The sequence below is a fragment of the Synchiropus splendidus genome, chromosome 2, assembly GCF_027744825.2.
Source record: "Synchiropus splendidus isolate RoL2022-P1 chromosome 2, RoL_Sspl_1.0, whole genome shotgun sequence".
NCBI lineage: Eukaryota > Metazoa > Chordata > Actinopteri > Syngnathiformes > Callionymidae > Synchiropus > Synchiropus splendidus.
The window spans coordinates 26905286-26922033 of record NC_071335.1 but is presented as its reverse complement, the minus strand read 5'-3'; the positions used below and the strand labels follow the sequence as shown (position 1 = coordinate 26922033).

General features: G+C 43.0%; 1 protein-coding gene across 5 annotated transcripts; it reads right to left on the bottom strand.

Moving 5' to 3' along the window:
• Positions 1-24: 24 nt before the first annotated feature.
• On the bottom strand, positions 25-10795 carry iqce (IQ motif containing E). Of its 5 annotated transcripts, none has more exons than XR_008413859.1 (21): positions 10444-10793; positions 9897-9938; positions 9778-9817; positions 9558-9707; positions 9077-9175; positions 8180-8250; positions 7079-7192; positions 6968-7018; positions 6831-6901; positions 6697-6769; positions 6579-6619; positions 5787-5938; positions 5073-5128; positions 4766-4998; positions 4569-4664; positions 3244-3493; positions 3101-3187; positions 2912-3021; positions 2749-2819; positions 1160-1379; positions 25-121 (listed from the first exon to the last, which is right to left on the bottom strand). XR_008413859.1 is itself a non-coding variant. In XM_053855131.1 (21 exons), exons 2-21 carry the CDS (start codon positions 10492-10494, stop codon positions 1234-1236), a joined length of 2004 nt encoding a protein of 667 aa, XP_053711106.1. In that variant the 5' UTR covers positions 10495-10657; positions 10723-10795; the 3' UTR covers positions 1070-1233. The 5 variants fall into 5 exon arrangements, 4 of the variants coding, with proteins under 4 accessions (XP_053711106.1, XP_053711108.1, XP_053711105.1 ...); XM_053855131.1 differs by lacking the exon at positions 25-121 and having other exon boundaries at positions 1070-1379; positions 10444-10657; positions 10723-10795; XM_053855133.1 differs by lacking the exon at positions 25-121 and having other exon boundaries at positions 1070-1379; positions 10444-10576; positions 10723-10785.
• Between the last annotated feature and the right edge of the window lie 5953 nt (positions 10796-16748).

Below are 16748 nucleotides of genomic sequence, written 5' to 3'. Positions count from 1 at the left end.
CGCAACCGTGTGGAGGGATGGAGCGAATGCGCGGAGGCCGCCCCCTGATGTTGGAGTCACGACAGTGCAGGCTGGAGAGTGGGCCTGCGCCCCGCGTCACGATGCGCTGTAGCTCCCCACTCTAGAAGTGATGTAAGCAGAAGCGGGTAACTATCCAGCTTCAAGGTAACTCACGAAATGATTCATTCAGGAAAAAAAAAACAGGGGAACAATAGTAGAAACATCACCAAAGACTGAATTATATTAACAACCTTAGTTACCTTTATTTTATTACTGTTTTATTGAGAAATAAAATGTATGTTTGATTTTTTTCACAGGAAAAAACCCTCAACTGACCACCACTTTCCTCCTGAAAAAATAAATGAATTAATGTACAATAATAAATTACATCTCACTGGAGTAGAAACACAGTTGCTGGAAATTCTAACCATGTTAATCTCAAAAAATATATATATGAAATATATATGATGCATGTTTGTGTGGTCCTTAACACATCTAATCAACTGATGTTTTCATAATGAATTAATAATGGTAACATTTTAATATTGGACTCATTCTTCAGTTTCTGCCACAGATAATTTTTTTCCCTGACATTAATGGATCAAAATGAAAGTATTAAGGCAATAATAATAACGTAATAGTGGCTCTGTACCGGAAGTAGTTTTGATGGAAAGTGTGATTATCACGATGGTTATTATTATTATAATAGCTGTGACAACCTAATTTCCACTGTGGCATGAATACAATGTTTAAAACTTTCAAAGTAAGACATTAAAAAGTCTCGCGGGAGTCTCGCGGAAGAAAAACACAATCCTCCAAAAGGATTGAAGAGTTAAAAAAATAAAGACGAAAGACAAAAGTCATCTGAGTCGGATCAAATTTGGACAGTAGCACATCCTCAGAAAAATTTTCATGCCACAAATAATATCAGTAATAAAATAAATTAAATAATAAAAATTCTGAGGTGGCAATTTAACCACAAAAAATTCAAATAAAAGCAGTTTCTGGATTTCAGCCTAACATTAAAAAGCTTTATGATACGGAAAAAAAACACAAAAAAAAACAGGAAACAGTTTAAAAAAAAGTTTAATTAAAAATGGGACAAACAGCTGATCGACCCACATTTATTGGAAACTACAAATATGGCTGATTACTCAACTGCAGCAGATGGAGTTGTACTTTTATCACAGTGTGGTTCCACAGTGCATCTGTCAGGAATCGACTCTTCATCCTTCAAACCCACTTCTTCGTGAGCTGGATCCATGTTTTAGAACACCAGTGACTCATTGGACGTGACGGAGACACAATGATGTCATCAGAATCATCAGAGTCCTCAGCCTCGGCCGTCTCATCTGGGGAACAGGATGGTTCCGCTCGGACTGTTGAGGAGACACAGCAGTTATGAAAAGTTTCATCCAAAATAATCATCACAAACAACAGAAGTGCGTTTGATGGTCTGAAGGTTCAAGTGTCGTGAAAAACACTCGTCTTTTCTGAGCCAGAAACTTTGAAAGATTTCTAAAATAAACCCTGGAAAAATGGGGTGTGAGGAGGGAAAATAAAAGCGTTATATGCTAATCCTGAAAGGCAACTAATCTGTCTGCTGAATTATGTTTAGAATTCCACTCCTCTTGCAGGTGTTGGATCACAGTATAAACCATGAAGACGCGGAGCAAATCTCAGTTAGCGCTCATGATCCAGCTGTAAAACCCACTGACCCGGCGGTCTGCCTGTCGTCTCCTGTCTGTTAGAAACTCTGAGGGAATAAATGAGGAAGTGATGCAGTGAAACCGGGTGGCCTCCAGGTCCAGAAGGTTGTAAATCTCCTGGTGTCAGGTGCAGCAGAAACAACGCTGATACATGATAATCTAATAGAGGCCGGTCTGAGGAGCGCGAGGATTAGATTAAAGCGAAAGAAAGATCCATCAGACTCTTCAAGGAGCTGAGATGATGGATGGTGCATTGTCCGTGGTCGACCTTGTTTGACACCGGAGGAACTCCAATACAACATGGCATGTTGCCGTAGGTGGTGCAGTGTGAGGAATGAGCTGCTGTAGCTTGGTATGTTGGATCACAGCAGGATGTTTGGGCCGCCTTTGAATCAACTAGAACTGGTTTATGATCACTGCAGATGGTTCTGTAACTCTACAATTGAGTATGAAGGACAGGTATTTGTTCAGTCTACATAAAATATATTAGCAAATATTTCTTCCTTCAGATTAAATTCTTTTGGGTAAAAACATACCTAAAACAATGTTGACTGGCAAAAGTTTGAAGCGTTTCTTTCCAGTGTTACCATATTAATAATAATAAGACAGATTTAAAGAAAGACATATTTTTATGTATAATTTTGTTTTCAACACGTTTCTATTAAGGGGTGTTTCAGGAGTGATGGAAATCCAGCTACCGTCAGTCCATCAAACCAGAGTCGGGAGGAGAAACCTTCAGAAAACTGTCCATTTTTCTCTCACATTCAAGCGTGAACAATATGGCCGACTACAGTTTCTGCAATGCCTTCAAGATCTGGAGCTGCCTCCACAAACTCCCCTCCCTCTGACCACTCTTGACTGGCACTAATCCAAGCAGGTGGTGATGTCACTTTCATTTGGTCGAGACTCAGAGTGGAAGTTAGCAAAAAAAAAAAACCTTTCCACTTTTCTCCTCCATACCTGCTGCATAATCTGCAGGGATTTAGCTCACACTGAATCCAGTTTATTGAGGTAGAAAGTTCCAGAAAGTGGACCTCACCTGTTCTTCCGAGAGTGGCGTCAGTCTTTGTCAGTGCCGGAGCTGGTAAACTGTCTCCTGGTGATGACATTCTGTCCGCACACAAACACACACTCAGTGATCACACACGGTCCATTTTCATCTGGGAATTCTATCTGGAATAATCCCAGAAGAACGGAGTCACCTCTCCACAAGTCTGCAGCGTGCAACGTGTCCCCTGAATGCCGACTGCATCATCGTCAAGGCAACGACGTCCGGACCTCCTACAGATGAATCACCGTGGTGTGATCCAGCCTGGAAGAACAAACCGTCCAAACAAACCACGTGGTTGGAACGTAGGAATGAAGTTCACTTGAGAAAGTTCCTCCACTACCTGACTCTGTGAGTCTCTTCTCAAGAGCCTGAGAGCCGATTCTCTGCAGAGGTGACCTCTGAAGGCCGACTGCAGCTTCACGACCGCCTGAAGAACGACGGACGCTTGAACATGTCCACCACACAATTCACATGATCACTCACCCTCGTCCTGTGCTTCCTCCAGTTCCTCTGGACGACCCTTGCTGCTTTGTCTCTCTCCCTCTGCTGTCTGGTCTCAGACACGTTGGTTCCTGGCACCTCATCATCTCCTGCAGGTTCTGGTGCTCGGTCCTCCTTCACACTTCTACACTCAGCGCCCCTCTGGTCTTCTTGTGATGCGACTGTTGGGGAGAGTTTCACCTGGTTCTCTTCCAGAGTCCGTAACCTTCCATGTAACCGCTCCAGCTCCAGTCTGAGGAGTACAGGCACATGTGACCGACGACCACAGTGATGACTATAGATATAAAACTGAGGAGTAAGATCATGTCCGTTTTTCACTTTGTTCAGCACATAAAACATGACACGATGTATGCTTAGAGATGAAGATACCGACGCTGTTTATTCAAAAATGATTTTATCTGACAGACATGGAGAAGGTGGGAGACAAAGTTTGGGAGGTCAGATGGTCTGTGAAGAGGAGAGGCAGAGGTGGCACTGGTATGTTGGAGATGAAGAGGAAGACAACAAATGAGGTTCAGGATGAAGGAGGGCATGGAAGCAGATGTGTGATGCTCGAGGAGGAAGAGGCTGACTTGCTGTGACCTCTGATGAGAACAGGAAGAAGAACAAGAAGAAGAAGGGGAAAAACAAAGAAGAATAAGAACCTGAAAATAAACAAGAACAGCAACAAGGAAAGATGAAGAAACACAGAAAGGGGCATGGAGCGAAGCAGGAAGAACAAGATCAGAAAAAGAAAATGAAGAAAACAAGAACAGTAATAAAAACATAAACAAAAACAAGGAAAAAGCAAGATGAGGACAACAAGAATAGGAAGACGAGCAAGAAAATAAAGGAGAAGGAACATGAAGAAGAACAAAAAGAGCAGTAGAAGAAAAGGATCTAGAAGAACAGGCTGAAGAATGAGAACAAGAACATGTCTTTTTACACAAGGACACTGACCGTCGATGATTTTATCTGTTCATCACAATTCTACTCAAACACTTGTCATTGTTTCGGTGCTGCTGCAGTTCTATTAGCAGCTATTTTTGAAATTCTGATCACAGACCCCTCCCTCACTGCCGTGAGCTACATGTCTTCCAATTCAGTTTCTAGCAACGACAGCCACCAAGCCAGACTGCAGAACTGCACCATTATTTCCAGAACTTTCTCATGACCTGGAAACCTGATGCATTTCAGATTTTTTCAGAGCAACGATTGATGCCCAGTACATTATTACCATTATCATCTGTGTTAAAATGCGTATAAAACACTGGAACAAATGTGCCACTAAATAGACAAGTTCAATGTGTAAATGTTTTAAAACATACTCATGTTGTTCCTCTTTAGCCTTCTCCTCAGTTTTCCACCTCTCCCTCTCCTTCTCCACTTCCTCATGCTCAGTTCTTAAGTGCTGAAGTTCCTCACTAAAAAGAAAAGACAACCCAGATTGAGCCTGTAAACAACACAAAGACAAGGCACTAAAATGATTTTCCCCTGTGGATCTCAAAGTCTGCGGCTCACTCACTCTTTTGCTGAGAGCCGATCCTGAAGCGCCACCCTCTGCGCCTCCAATTGGCTGACACGTTCTCTCAAAACATCAACCTCATCGTCTTCCTCCGTCTGCGTTCCCACGGATACCCCTGCCTCTGTTGCCATGGCGAGCCTGTCCTGGTTCTCATTGGTTGAGGTCTGAACCTCCCGGTCCAATCGGCTGCTGCTCTCCGAGCAGGGGGCGTGTCTCCTGGCGTCTGCCAGTCTCTGATTGGCGGATAGAAAAGCTGTTATTGTCACATGTGCGCTTTCATGTTGGGAGCCCTTTACTCTGATCTTACTTTCTCAACTTCAAGCAGCCGCCGCAGCACCCGCTGTTTACTCCACTCTCTGTAACCTGGGCATGAAGCATATTATGGGATGGATTGTCCACCTGCACTGTTAGGTCTCGTTTATCATGCCTTTGCTGCAAATGTGCTTCAAATATTCATGAAGATGTTACATTCTTGTATGAGCTACATCGGACATGACACAAAAAGAAACAGAAGTAACATGTTTGATGCAAGGATGTGGGAAGGGAGCTGCCTCTCTGTTAGGAGTCATTACAGGAGACTGCCAGCAGCCAACTTCCTTTTTATAAATGTAACAAGGAGTCCATTCATAACTTCATGGCATAAAGAGTACAGAATAACATTTATGTACGTTTGTGAGTGCCTGCCCTTTTATAACTCTCTCGCTTGTTGATGACTTGTTGTCGACTGAATGTGACCCGGTCGTATCAGACACATATCCGATTTAGTTCCATGTACCAAAGAGACCAGGGTGGGATTTGAAATAAATAAATTCTACTGTTCACAATGACATCAGAAACCCTGATACATGTCACATATGGGCAAAAAACCTGAATTGACCTACAATGTGAACATAGCCTCAGAGTTTCTTCTGCATTTAAAGGGGCGCATTCTCGAGACCCCAAGTCAAGTTTGCTGCCCTGCTAACATAATGTAAATGACCTGGACCAATGTCAACATCAGCTCTTCCTTCTGTGGACCAACCTTTGCTCCCTTCAGCAGGACTCGCTGTGTCCAGCTCCTCTCTGAGTTCCATGTTCTCCTGCTGGAGTTGTTTCACGTTCTCCGACAGACGCACAACTGTGGAGCTCAGTGCTTTCTGTTGTCTTTGGGAACATTTGCTTTCAGTGCGATTGCTGCAGACCGGAGACAAGAAAACGGAGTGTGAAAGCAAAGAAAGGAGAGCAAGTCATTTACCTCTCTGTGAGCCCAGTATGGGGGTTGCTCCCACAAAAAGTGCACCGTTCTGGAGATATATTTGTTTATGTTGTGTATTACAACTATGGAGTGTTCCCACAAAGAGGGTCTGCTACAGAACCTAACACACACATCACCTCACAGATCAGGCTTTTAGCAAGGAGTTTGAAACTGGGTGTCCAAAGCCCCGCCCCCAGCACGTTCATCTTCCTACACACCATGTCAATGACTGACTTAACAACTTGCTATGTAAAAAAAAAAAAAAAAAACAAGCTGAAAAGTTCTATTTGTACAAAAATAACTTTTTTATAAAAACAAAAGGGTCGAGAACCTGCAAATTTTGATGATATTTGGCAAAATTGCTGGGCAGGAAAAATCCTTTTCATGGAAACCAGTGTGATGACATATGAGTAGGGCGTTATACAGGCAATAATAAACAACATAAATGAGCATTTAGGACATCCTGCTGAGAAAAAAAAAAATCATCCTTTATGTCCCAGACACACTCCAAGCTAAAAGCCTGTCACTGATGATGCCACAGCACCTGACAAACTATCCAGATTTGATTTAATATCAGACCTTTTCTCGGCTGCCTCCAGCAGGATTTTCAGTCTCTGGATCTGAAAGAAAAAGACAGTGCCATTCCCATGTCACCACCAGTGTCAACGAACTGCTGTCGTCTTGAACAGAATCAAACCTCCTCAAAGTAGGTCTTCACAGTCATCTTCAGCTCCTCCAGTTTAGTCGTCCTCAGCTCGCTCTGCAGCTTGCTGTGGGGTTAAACATCAATTGACTCTGATGGTCGAGGTGAGATGTGGCTCATCTTCTCACCTCAGAGCGTTTTCTTTCTCTCGGCACTGCTGCTCCAGTTTAAGAATCCTCTGCTTCAGTCCGTTCAGAATCTTCAGCAACACAAGACCAACTTTAAAACTTGTCCTGGATGAAACTCCACAAGACGAGGCACTCACCACACTGCCCTCCTTCTTCTTATCCACTAAACTGCGAGTGTATTCAGATCCCTGTGCAACAAGTCAAAACTTAGCGTACTTCATTGTGTTAAACAAGCCGGATAATCCTACTTTGGTGGGATCCAGAAGTTCCTCCAGCTGTTTCTCTCGTTTGGCATTGTCCTCTTCCAACCGTCGGAGTTTGGCTTGCATTTTTCGGTTGTCAGATTTCTGCACGTGAAGACTCTGAGTATCAGGAGAACCACCGATTAGTGATTTGAAGTACTCAAGACAAAAAAATTATCCAAAAAATGTCACTCTACTCCTGCAAAATGCCTTTTCATATAAAAGCTGAAGATGTCAGAGTAAAGACATGACATTTTATGATGAAGTATGTGCAGTGTGATCCCTGAATTCAAGCTACTATAGTGATTTGAAAGGGCATGTTCAGGGTGGTGCAATGATTTAAGTGGAAGGAGGTCCATCAGGTAAGGACTGAAATCCTGGCCTTTAACTACAGTACTTAAGACAAGCGCACTTTCCGATCCCTTTGGTGTGAAATTTATGCTGCTTTAGACTAGATTTTAGACCATGAAACATGATACAGATGTGCACTAACTCACTTCCTATTATTTATGACCAGGAAACTGTTTTGAAACTCTTTTGTTCACAATTTGAACAGCATTGGGAACTATATTTCAGCTTCCAAAAATCTGTTTTTGCAAATCTGTTTACAACTCATCAACAGATGATTTAACTTTTTTTCCCCTTAAACGTCCAAAGCGTCATCTGTCAGAAGTTCCTACACAAAATAGGAAAACCTGAGAATAATGTGCAACAGAACAAGCGTGATGAGATTTGGGGAGACAAGAGAGCGAGATAAATTAGGGTGGACGCCTGACTCTGGCGACCCCTAGTGGAGAATACTGTGGAAAACACTTCAACATTAATCGCGTACCTCGCGCAGCTGACGTAAACGACCACGTGGATTCACCATCTGTTCCTTTGTTGACATTGAATTCAGCTGTCATACTTAAATTTTGAGGTTTTTAATACAAGCCAGCAAAATATTTTACGAGATAGTTTAAATTTAAAACATTTAAGTCCCAAGGTTTTATTAAACACAATAAAGAATTCATCATAGACTGTGTTCCTTAACCTTCATTTCAATATGAGTACAGTTCAGATGTGAAGTGAGTGATTTAATCCGTATAGAGGTTTGTTGACGCTCACCTTCTTGAGGCGAATGATCTCATCATACATGTCCTCCTTCTCTCTGTAGTCCGCTGCGCCAGAACTGAAACCTGCGGAACACGAAGACACAAGGAGTCTTATAAACACATCCCAAACAAAAGGCGTCAGAGAACAGCAAAGTCTTTGTTGTGTTGTGTGGTTGACAACAAAAGAATGTTTCTTTTGTCTTTTTGTCACGATCACAACAATCACTTTCAAACTTCAATTATGAGGAACACATCACATTGTTGGTTGTCAACAAGGACACAGAACTGAGGTTGTTTTCATCCCATCTTCTTACAGAACCTTCAGAGTCAAAGCGCATCTGCTTTAGCACTGTGGTGCACCACAAGGTTCAGTAGCTTCTCCTAAGAGCGGCACAATGGTTTGAAGCTCCAGCTCTGGATTCTCAGTTTGTATTTTCTCCCTGTGCTCGTGTTTGTCACTGGGTACTTCGGTTTCCTCCCACTGAGCGGTGGTAAACTGACCATGTATGCATGCTTGCTCTTAGTCACAGCATCTCAGAGACTCCCAGGTACTAGATGCTGTTGGACAACGAGACCAGTGGAATGGCCCAGTCTTTAGACAACTTTCAGAAGTTCAAGTGTCTCTGCACTTCCTGTGTGCTTTAGAATCGATTTTGAAACATTATTCATTAACTTTTAAATCTCAGCTCCCAGCTTCACCTCAGACATGTCGACCACCTGGGAGCCATCGCTCGGTTTGAAACCCTTAGGTTAGCTAACTGTGATTCGCTGTTGTGTGTCATGCAACTCTGGTGGAAATATTTCCTAGAATGAAATGCAAATGTGGTGTGAGGTTGAGCTCATTGAAACAGGAGTACTTATTAATCTTTTTAGTAGGGTCTCAGGATTTCTCTGTACCATGCCTCCGTACCATTCGAGGCCATGCTGGGGTGCTTCCTGTTCTTCCTCCAGGTGTCCCTGAGAAGATCCTGAGCAACATCACACTCTGACCTCAGGGTGTGTGACACATCTGAAACAGATCAAGGAGAAGAAATCAGCAATACTCAATAACCTTAAAAGAGGTGTAGAAGTGTTGGGTGCCTCTGCTAAAGTGTCTTAGAAGAGCTATTTAAGAGCAATCGTACACTGTATTCAAATGAGAGGAACAGTCTATGTGTTTTGCTGCCATTGTGAAAGCTTCAAGTAGCATCTGGTTAGTTATCATGGTCACACTTAAAGGCAGAAGAGACCAGTGTTTGCAAACTAGTGAAACTGCAGACTACTTTTTCCCCATCAATGGACCAATCTAAACAGTAAAATCTAAGTGTCAGAGTTCGCTAAACAACACAGGACAGTCCAAGGGTTTTCAGCTGGCTTTTGTGAAGCTGCGGTGTCTGATGTCAGCTGCCTACCATGGCCGTTGCTGAGGGATGTCAGACAACTAAAGCCCATCTCCCCAGTGAGGTCTCCTCTTGTGTCCCCTAAAGACGCCCTCGGGAGCCTCCAGGCTGCCACTGCTGCTCTCCTGGTGTTCATATTCAGACTAGAAAGGTAGGGAGACTCTGCAGACACAAGCATTTTAGAGGAAAACCAACAGTGCATTTGTAAATATGAGCAGGCAGGGCATCTTACTTGGACACGCTTTTCCAAATGACCTATTTCTTCTGGTTAACTGTCGGAAGATACCAATGCGGAACATTGTTTAAAAGGAAATTTACAAGTTGCAAGCCACATCACCGTCTGTGTCATACCTTCTCAGAAATGTCAGGAGAGAAAACAAAGCCATCTTCATCCTGTTTAAGAAACAAAAGGATCAATCTGCGTACTTCAATATGCATTTAATAAACACAAGCAACTGTTTATTAATATGCGCACTTGGTTAACTGGTCACTTTTCAAAAAATCCCAACCAACTGTAGCTGATTTTGACACTTGTCATTCAAGAGGTTTCCAAGACAGAGTGTACAAGTCACAGCCACTTATTAACCGGTGCTCAATAACTGCAGTATAAGAGTTTTCAGTGAATGAAGAATCGCTTCGCAAGCAGTTCAAGTATGTTGATCAAAAAGGAGCCAAATTGTTCTGGACTTTTTGAAAAACAAATACATGATCAGTCAGACGTAGGTGTATATATATTTCTTTGTATTTCAATGTGATGTGTTTTGGATTTATGAATGTGAACACGTGTCTACGACGCTAAAACAACAACTTCACGCGTTTAAATCGATGATATCGATAGAATAATCGATAATAAAAAAAGCCATCAGAAGTCGGTGACCTGCTAAAGCTAAACACTCACCAGCTCCACACAGTCCTCATCCGTCTGCACAGCAGAAGTCCCGCTCATCATCTCCAGGACTCTTTTATCTCAGGTTCACAGGGCAGAGAAGTTGACTGTATCCGCTGCTTCCTCGTCATTTGAATCTTTCTCCCTGTTGCGAGTAGCAGCGCGAGTAAACACCGGGCATGTTAGCTTCGCTTCTGCACAGATTTACGACCACCAGCGACTTGTTCTGGACAAAAACGTAAAAACAATGAGAGGAAAAGCGTGTAAAAACCGAGTGGACGGAATAAGGACCTGTGTTGACGCCGTCTTGTGGGAGCTATGGTGATTTATTTCCCACCAGTGTCGCCAAGTGACTCGGCGAGTCGTCTAGCAACAAGCAGCTGTTAGCTGCCTGAAACTAGCAGAAAAACGCTCGACGGCCCTTCAAAATAATGGCACGGACTAAAGACAAAACAGTTTATTTAGTCAAAGCATTCACCTTTTTTTTTAAACCAGTACGGTACGGTTACCAGTGAGGCCAGGTGCATTATTCAAGAATGGAAAACAAATACAGCAATTCAGTGAAATAAATAAAATAAGGCTGTTTTGAAAAATGTAATACAAATACAGCGTTTCAGTTAAATAAATACAATTCAGAAATTAAATAAGGCTGTCTCAAAGAGGCACTTAAGCTCAATATAGCAATTCAAAAATGAATAATAGAAGTATAACACGCCCCTAAATGAGGCAAAATGAAGAACCGTTGATACTCATAATTAATTGCGTTACATTACGTTAAATTGCGGCGTAATTAATTAATCGTATTAACGCGTTAAAATGACAGCACTAGTTATTACCAAATGTATACAATATTGTTCCCATCATTGATAATTATACCTTTTGCAAACTACAGTTAAAACGACATATTTTCATTATTTACGCCTTGTACATGACTTTTCCACCTTTCATTGTTACTATCAAAGGAGGTTTGATTCCAATAAAAATAAAAATCAACGTAGATGAGAAGAAACTGTTGCCCGACTGTTTTGTCAACGCAATAGTCCAAGAACTAATTGAATATTTGTAATGTATTTTCGCTTTCCAGACTGCAGGTGATCAGACTGCAGTTCTCTGAATGACCAGACGGGAGCAGCATGCGATCAAGTAGATCTGAGTGATCTTTTTCCACCAGTAAATTATTAGCTTTTAAACACTTTTTTTGTGAAACTACGATTTATGTTTCGATTCTCCAACGTCTATTATTATAAACAATATGTGTTCAACTTCCAAGAATCCACTTTTACCTCGCAGGGAATTTGGAAAGACACTAAAATGAACACAAGGCCCAATGGTGTGATTTCATCATCACGTACAGACTTGAAATGCACAGAAGATATGACCAAACATATTGTTGGGAAAACCACGAGAACTAATTTCTCATGAAACTGGTTAAAAAGAAACTGCAGACTTGGAGGAGACCAAGGAACGCTGGCCGCCGGAGGACTCTGACTGTGGTAGATTCATGCACGCATCTAAACACGCAACATATGTTGACTGCCACACGTTGTCTGTGTTGTAACCTACTGCAGCGCGTGGGACAAACCTAACACAAGGGAGATGGTTGGAATGTTTTGTGCATATAGGATCTCAGATTTTGGAGAGGAGCTCAGGTGAAGGATGGCCATTGTGGTTGAGCACCTTCAGCCCCAGAAGTCAGTCCAAAGAGCTGAGCTAAAAGGCAAAGGTCGCCCCTGCTCTCACCTGCGATCACGAGCTTCGAGTTCAGACCGAGACTCTGGAGTCAAGCCGGTTGAGGAGGCATCTGGAACCAGGTTACTCTGGAGAAGCAACGGATTAGTGGAAGAAAGACTTACCACTTTTCATTGTTATTCAATGCAGCCATGCTCAACTATGTCCTCTGTTTCCCCTTAAATGCATCACTCAGTTTCCATCTGCTCCTGGTTATAACAGCTGGTTTTGATTTCTCCTCCGTCAAATGACAATGGGCAGATCTACATGCACAGTTTCCTGCACCTGCTCTGATGGAATCTGGATGCTCAGCAACAAACCAAGCCTCATTTTCTCATAAATACCAAACTTTTAAATCCAGATTTTGGCTTTATTCCAACAGTATTATGGAGTACTCTCTGTTCTGAATACATGCAACAGCTCAGATGTGACTTCCAAATTCATGTTCAATAGAGATCTATACATATTTGTGTGAACACTCAGGGTGTAGCATCATGTAAAAAGACACCAGTAACTCACATCTGGCTGTGACTTTGTTACCATGTTTGTGGTTTGAACCGTTTGACAACAAGAACAGCGACCAGAGAGATTTCCCATGACTGCCCCCTCTCCTCCCACGACCTTTCTCCCTCCCCTCCCCACCTGCTGTTTTCTTTCCTCCCTTCATTCACTGTCCCTCATTAAATCTCACTCGCTGTTTACCTTGTTCTTACGAGCGATTCTCCTCCTCTTCCACAGATGCAGCTCCTCCCCTCTCACTTCAGTAAACACTCCCTCCACCTGACTGAAGATTTCACGCTGAGACATCTGCCCCCACCCCGTTTTTTTAGTCCCCTTTGTTTGTCCCCTTTGACCTTCACCAGAGTGACAATCTGCAGATAGTTGACAAACTTCCATTCCCAAGGTTGTGTGTCTGAACCCTCACATTACAGCTCTCAGAAACTCCGACCCTGTGACCCCTGAATGCAGCGACATATTTGTACAGGGCACAGTCGGTGGTGTCGACTGTCAGCTGAGGGGAGCAACTCACAAACAGGTGACTTTTACCCTCGTCCTCATCGCAGTAGTCATCAGGGTTTATAAAACACACTGTTAAAGAGGAGTTGGAAGTAGAGGCCAAAGCACAATGTTGGGTTTGAAGACTGTCAGGAGTTCAGGGCAACGACATGGCGTCCAGATAATAGGGGCCAAACCGAGCTCGAGATACAGAGGCTATAACTCACGTTTGTCTCTGTTATAATGAACTGCATACATTCAGGGAAGTAGAGCAGAAATAATGGCATCCATTTTCATTTAAAAATAAAATGAACTATATAAAAAAAATTCAGCTATTAATGTAGCAATGACTGGAAGTCAACAAGGAGGTCATGTGGCGGCCATTTTGACAAAGTCATGAACAGGGTGTGGTGCACCGCCACAGCAAAATAAAAGCCGCCATGCCTTCAGAATTATGTTTTAGAAGATGAAATATTTTATGGTCGCATGTGGTAAAATGAAGTGGAAACATCGAAGCAAGTTGAAAACAGAACAGGCATCTTGGAGGTGGGCATGATTATGGTGGTTTTCTGCATGTTTTTTACTGAAAAATCCCGAGCGAAACATCCTAAAAGCCCTAGTGGATGGGACGTTTGCTGGATATTTAGTTTTGCTTAATATATATTTTTGGGAGTCAAGTATGATGCCATACTGTAGGAGGTCGGGAGTGCGGGAGTGGCATGAAAGACAGGTTTTTTTCAGATGAAAACAAAGAAGGGCAATACAGACTAATCGGTTTAGAGGTCAAGGGTTGAGATTAAGGTAATAACAGGACGTCTATAGAGATCAAGAGAGCGTTTAACCCAAGGAAAAGAGCAGGACATGGTCAGTACTTTCATAGGTCAATGCCAAGAGAAGAGGTTTAGTGGTTCAGCCGAGAGGAGATGAGGCCATCTGTGGGTTAAGAATATGCAAGATGACAAACTCTCATGCTGAAAAGCAGGAGAAAGAAGAGTTTGTGGTGAAACCCTCCTGTCCATGTTCAAGCTACACGCTGCCTAACTAACCTCCTTTTTCCATCCGAAAACGCTCCAAATTCCAAACTCTGGTGACATCAATGAAAGACAGACTCATTTGAGTTGGGGCTGTGAAGTCACTGTCCACAGCAGCAGATAGAGAAAAAATTCCACGCAGTGATCTGGTGGCTGTTCCTGGCTCAGGACCAAGGCTGCAGTCTGACCGGCTCCTTCAGGGTGAGTCACTCCAGGCCCAAATTCCTCTGTGTTATTTCACGTTTTCCTCTCCACCACAGACATGCACCTCTCGCTCTGTTCTCTGCTCCTGCAGTCTCGAACACCTCGAGTCGAGAAAACAGTTTCTGCAGAAAACATGCATGACACAAACACGGCGTCAGTCACATTAACACTTCCTCTGTGTTTCTGAGATGTTTGTTCTTCTGGGACGTGAGGTTTTTCACCGACCGATAGAGCAGATGAACGGGTCGGAGAGAGACACACAAGTCACTTCCGCTGTGTTTGGGAGGTCTGTGAAGGGTCAGGCCCTCGACGCTCGCGGCTGTGTGAATCACATCAACTCTCCTCCCACACGTGACCTGGTCGTCTACACACTCCTCTGATGTTGAAGAGGGCAAAACCAAAATGTTGCTGTTGTTTAGAGCAACAAAAACACTAGACATTACATCACCGTGTTGCATGAGTGTGGTTTTCACTTGAGCTTTAAGACTACCGAAGAGCATTCTGCTATCCCAAACCTGGATGGACCAATGGAGAAGAAGCAAAAACACTGCACGACAGTTAAAAAAAACTGCAACCATCAAAGTATAAACTACATGTGGTGTACATACTCCATTCAGTGAGGTACATCTTCCTATAATCACCCTTCTCACCCCACAGTACAAGCATCCGGAGGGCCTTCATGCACGTACACCGCTGGCAAAACCTTCCTACCTCCAACACCATTTGGAGGCATTGAAGACAAGACAAGTCAAAGCAACAACCTTCTTAACAAATGACATGGGATATGATGACAAACAAGCGCCAACTTCATTGGAGATGGATCGAGTGAATGGTCCCTAGATTCGCCCGTCTTCACGCCCGCTTATGTCTGTGTTTGGAGACAAGTGAAAGTGACTAGATGTTTCGGAGGCATGGAGTGGAGAGAGAACTGCATCAGGAACACAATGTCACACTGACACACTGTCGTTTCACTCTGGTTCTACTTGGTTTAAGGAGCTTGCCAGTTTGTATATCGACTTTTTTTGAGTTCCATAGTCAGATAGAAATGAATCATGGAATGCAAACTTCTCATTATACCGTCAATTTTATTTTATTTTACTGTGGACTCCTGAGGTTGAGATGCTACGGGTTGGAATGGAAAACCAAACAAGGCAAGCCAAATCAAACCAAGTTAAGTTTTGCTAGATCTGGCAATGGAAAAGCTCCATAAGTGAGAGGCGCAGTGAAAGGGAAACCCTTCACTCTGTTACAGTATTCACTCAGAGCCAGGTGGAGAGAAACCAGAGGCCCAAATCGAGACCAAGATTTTATCCTTTATTTTAATGCTTTGTTAATAACAGTAGATGGAAAACGTCTAGTTGCTTTTCCTTTTTATTGTCCATGCAAAAGGGCATCTTCTCGCATCAAGACCAAGACTGCCAGTGCAAGCCAAGTCATTGACTGTCACGTACATAGGCAAAGAAAAGGTCAAGGTACAGACACGTAACTGAGACTACGACTGAGAATTAAGGTTGCCATGGGGTAAAAACTGTCTTCCTTGACAGCTGATGTTCTGATAAACCAAAGGGCGCATATGCCGGACCACTGGAGGAAACTGAGGGCGTTTCAAGCCTCATCTTTCCGGGCTGTGTTCTTCTATCTCCACTTTATTAACTCATCACAACTAAGATACGCCTTAATCTCTTCTTTCCCTTTGTCTGATGTTTTCATTTGTTCCCATGAGAAAACGCCACTGTCCAGTTTCACTGTAAAGCGTAAAGAGCAAACAGGGAGTGATGGATCAGGGTCACGCTGTTTGTTTTCCCGCACTCCTGTTAAAGTCTCTTCCTCTTTTACAGTCGCCACACAAACACTCAGCTCATCCCACGTCAGCTTTGAACCCTGCGCCCAGGACTGGGGGAGGTCCATGTTGTCACGTGCATTGTTTGACTTTTAAATGCTCATTATTGGCAATTTATTTCTTTTTTTTCTCACATTTTAAATCACTAAATTTGTTGCGGTTGGGATTTCAAAAAGGTTTGTCTGTCTTTCATAGCTTTGTCTTGGTGCAGGTTTCGCCTTTTCAAGGCATAAAAGTAAGTGTTCTACCCTGAGTCTCAAGCTGACGATTGAGTTCCACATGAGAACAAAAGTCCAACTCACCAAAGAGAGTGGAGCACCTAGAATCTTCAACCACTTGGTAAAGGACATTCGGCACTAATGTTCTATCATGGGAACAGTAGCTTCCTTCAGTGCAGTCAGAGACTGAGTGATCCAGACCTCTCTGGAAGTGTTTTCTGCAAAGTCACATTTTCAATGAGCATTTTCATGTGGCATTTGTGCAAAGGTGTATGAGAAGATCGCCCTGTGCGAGTAGAC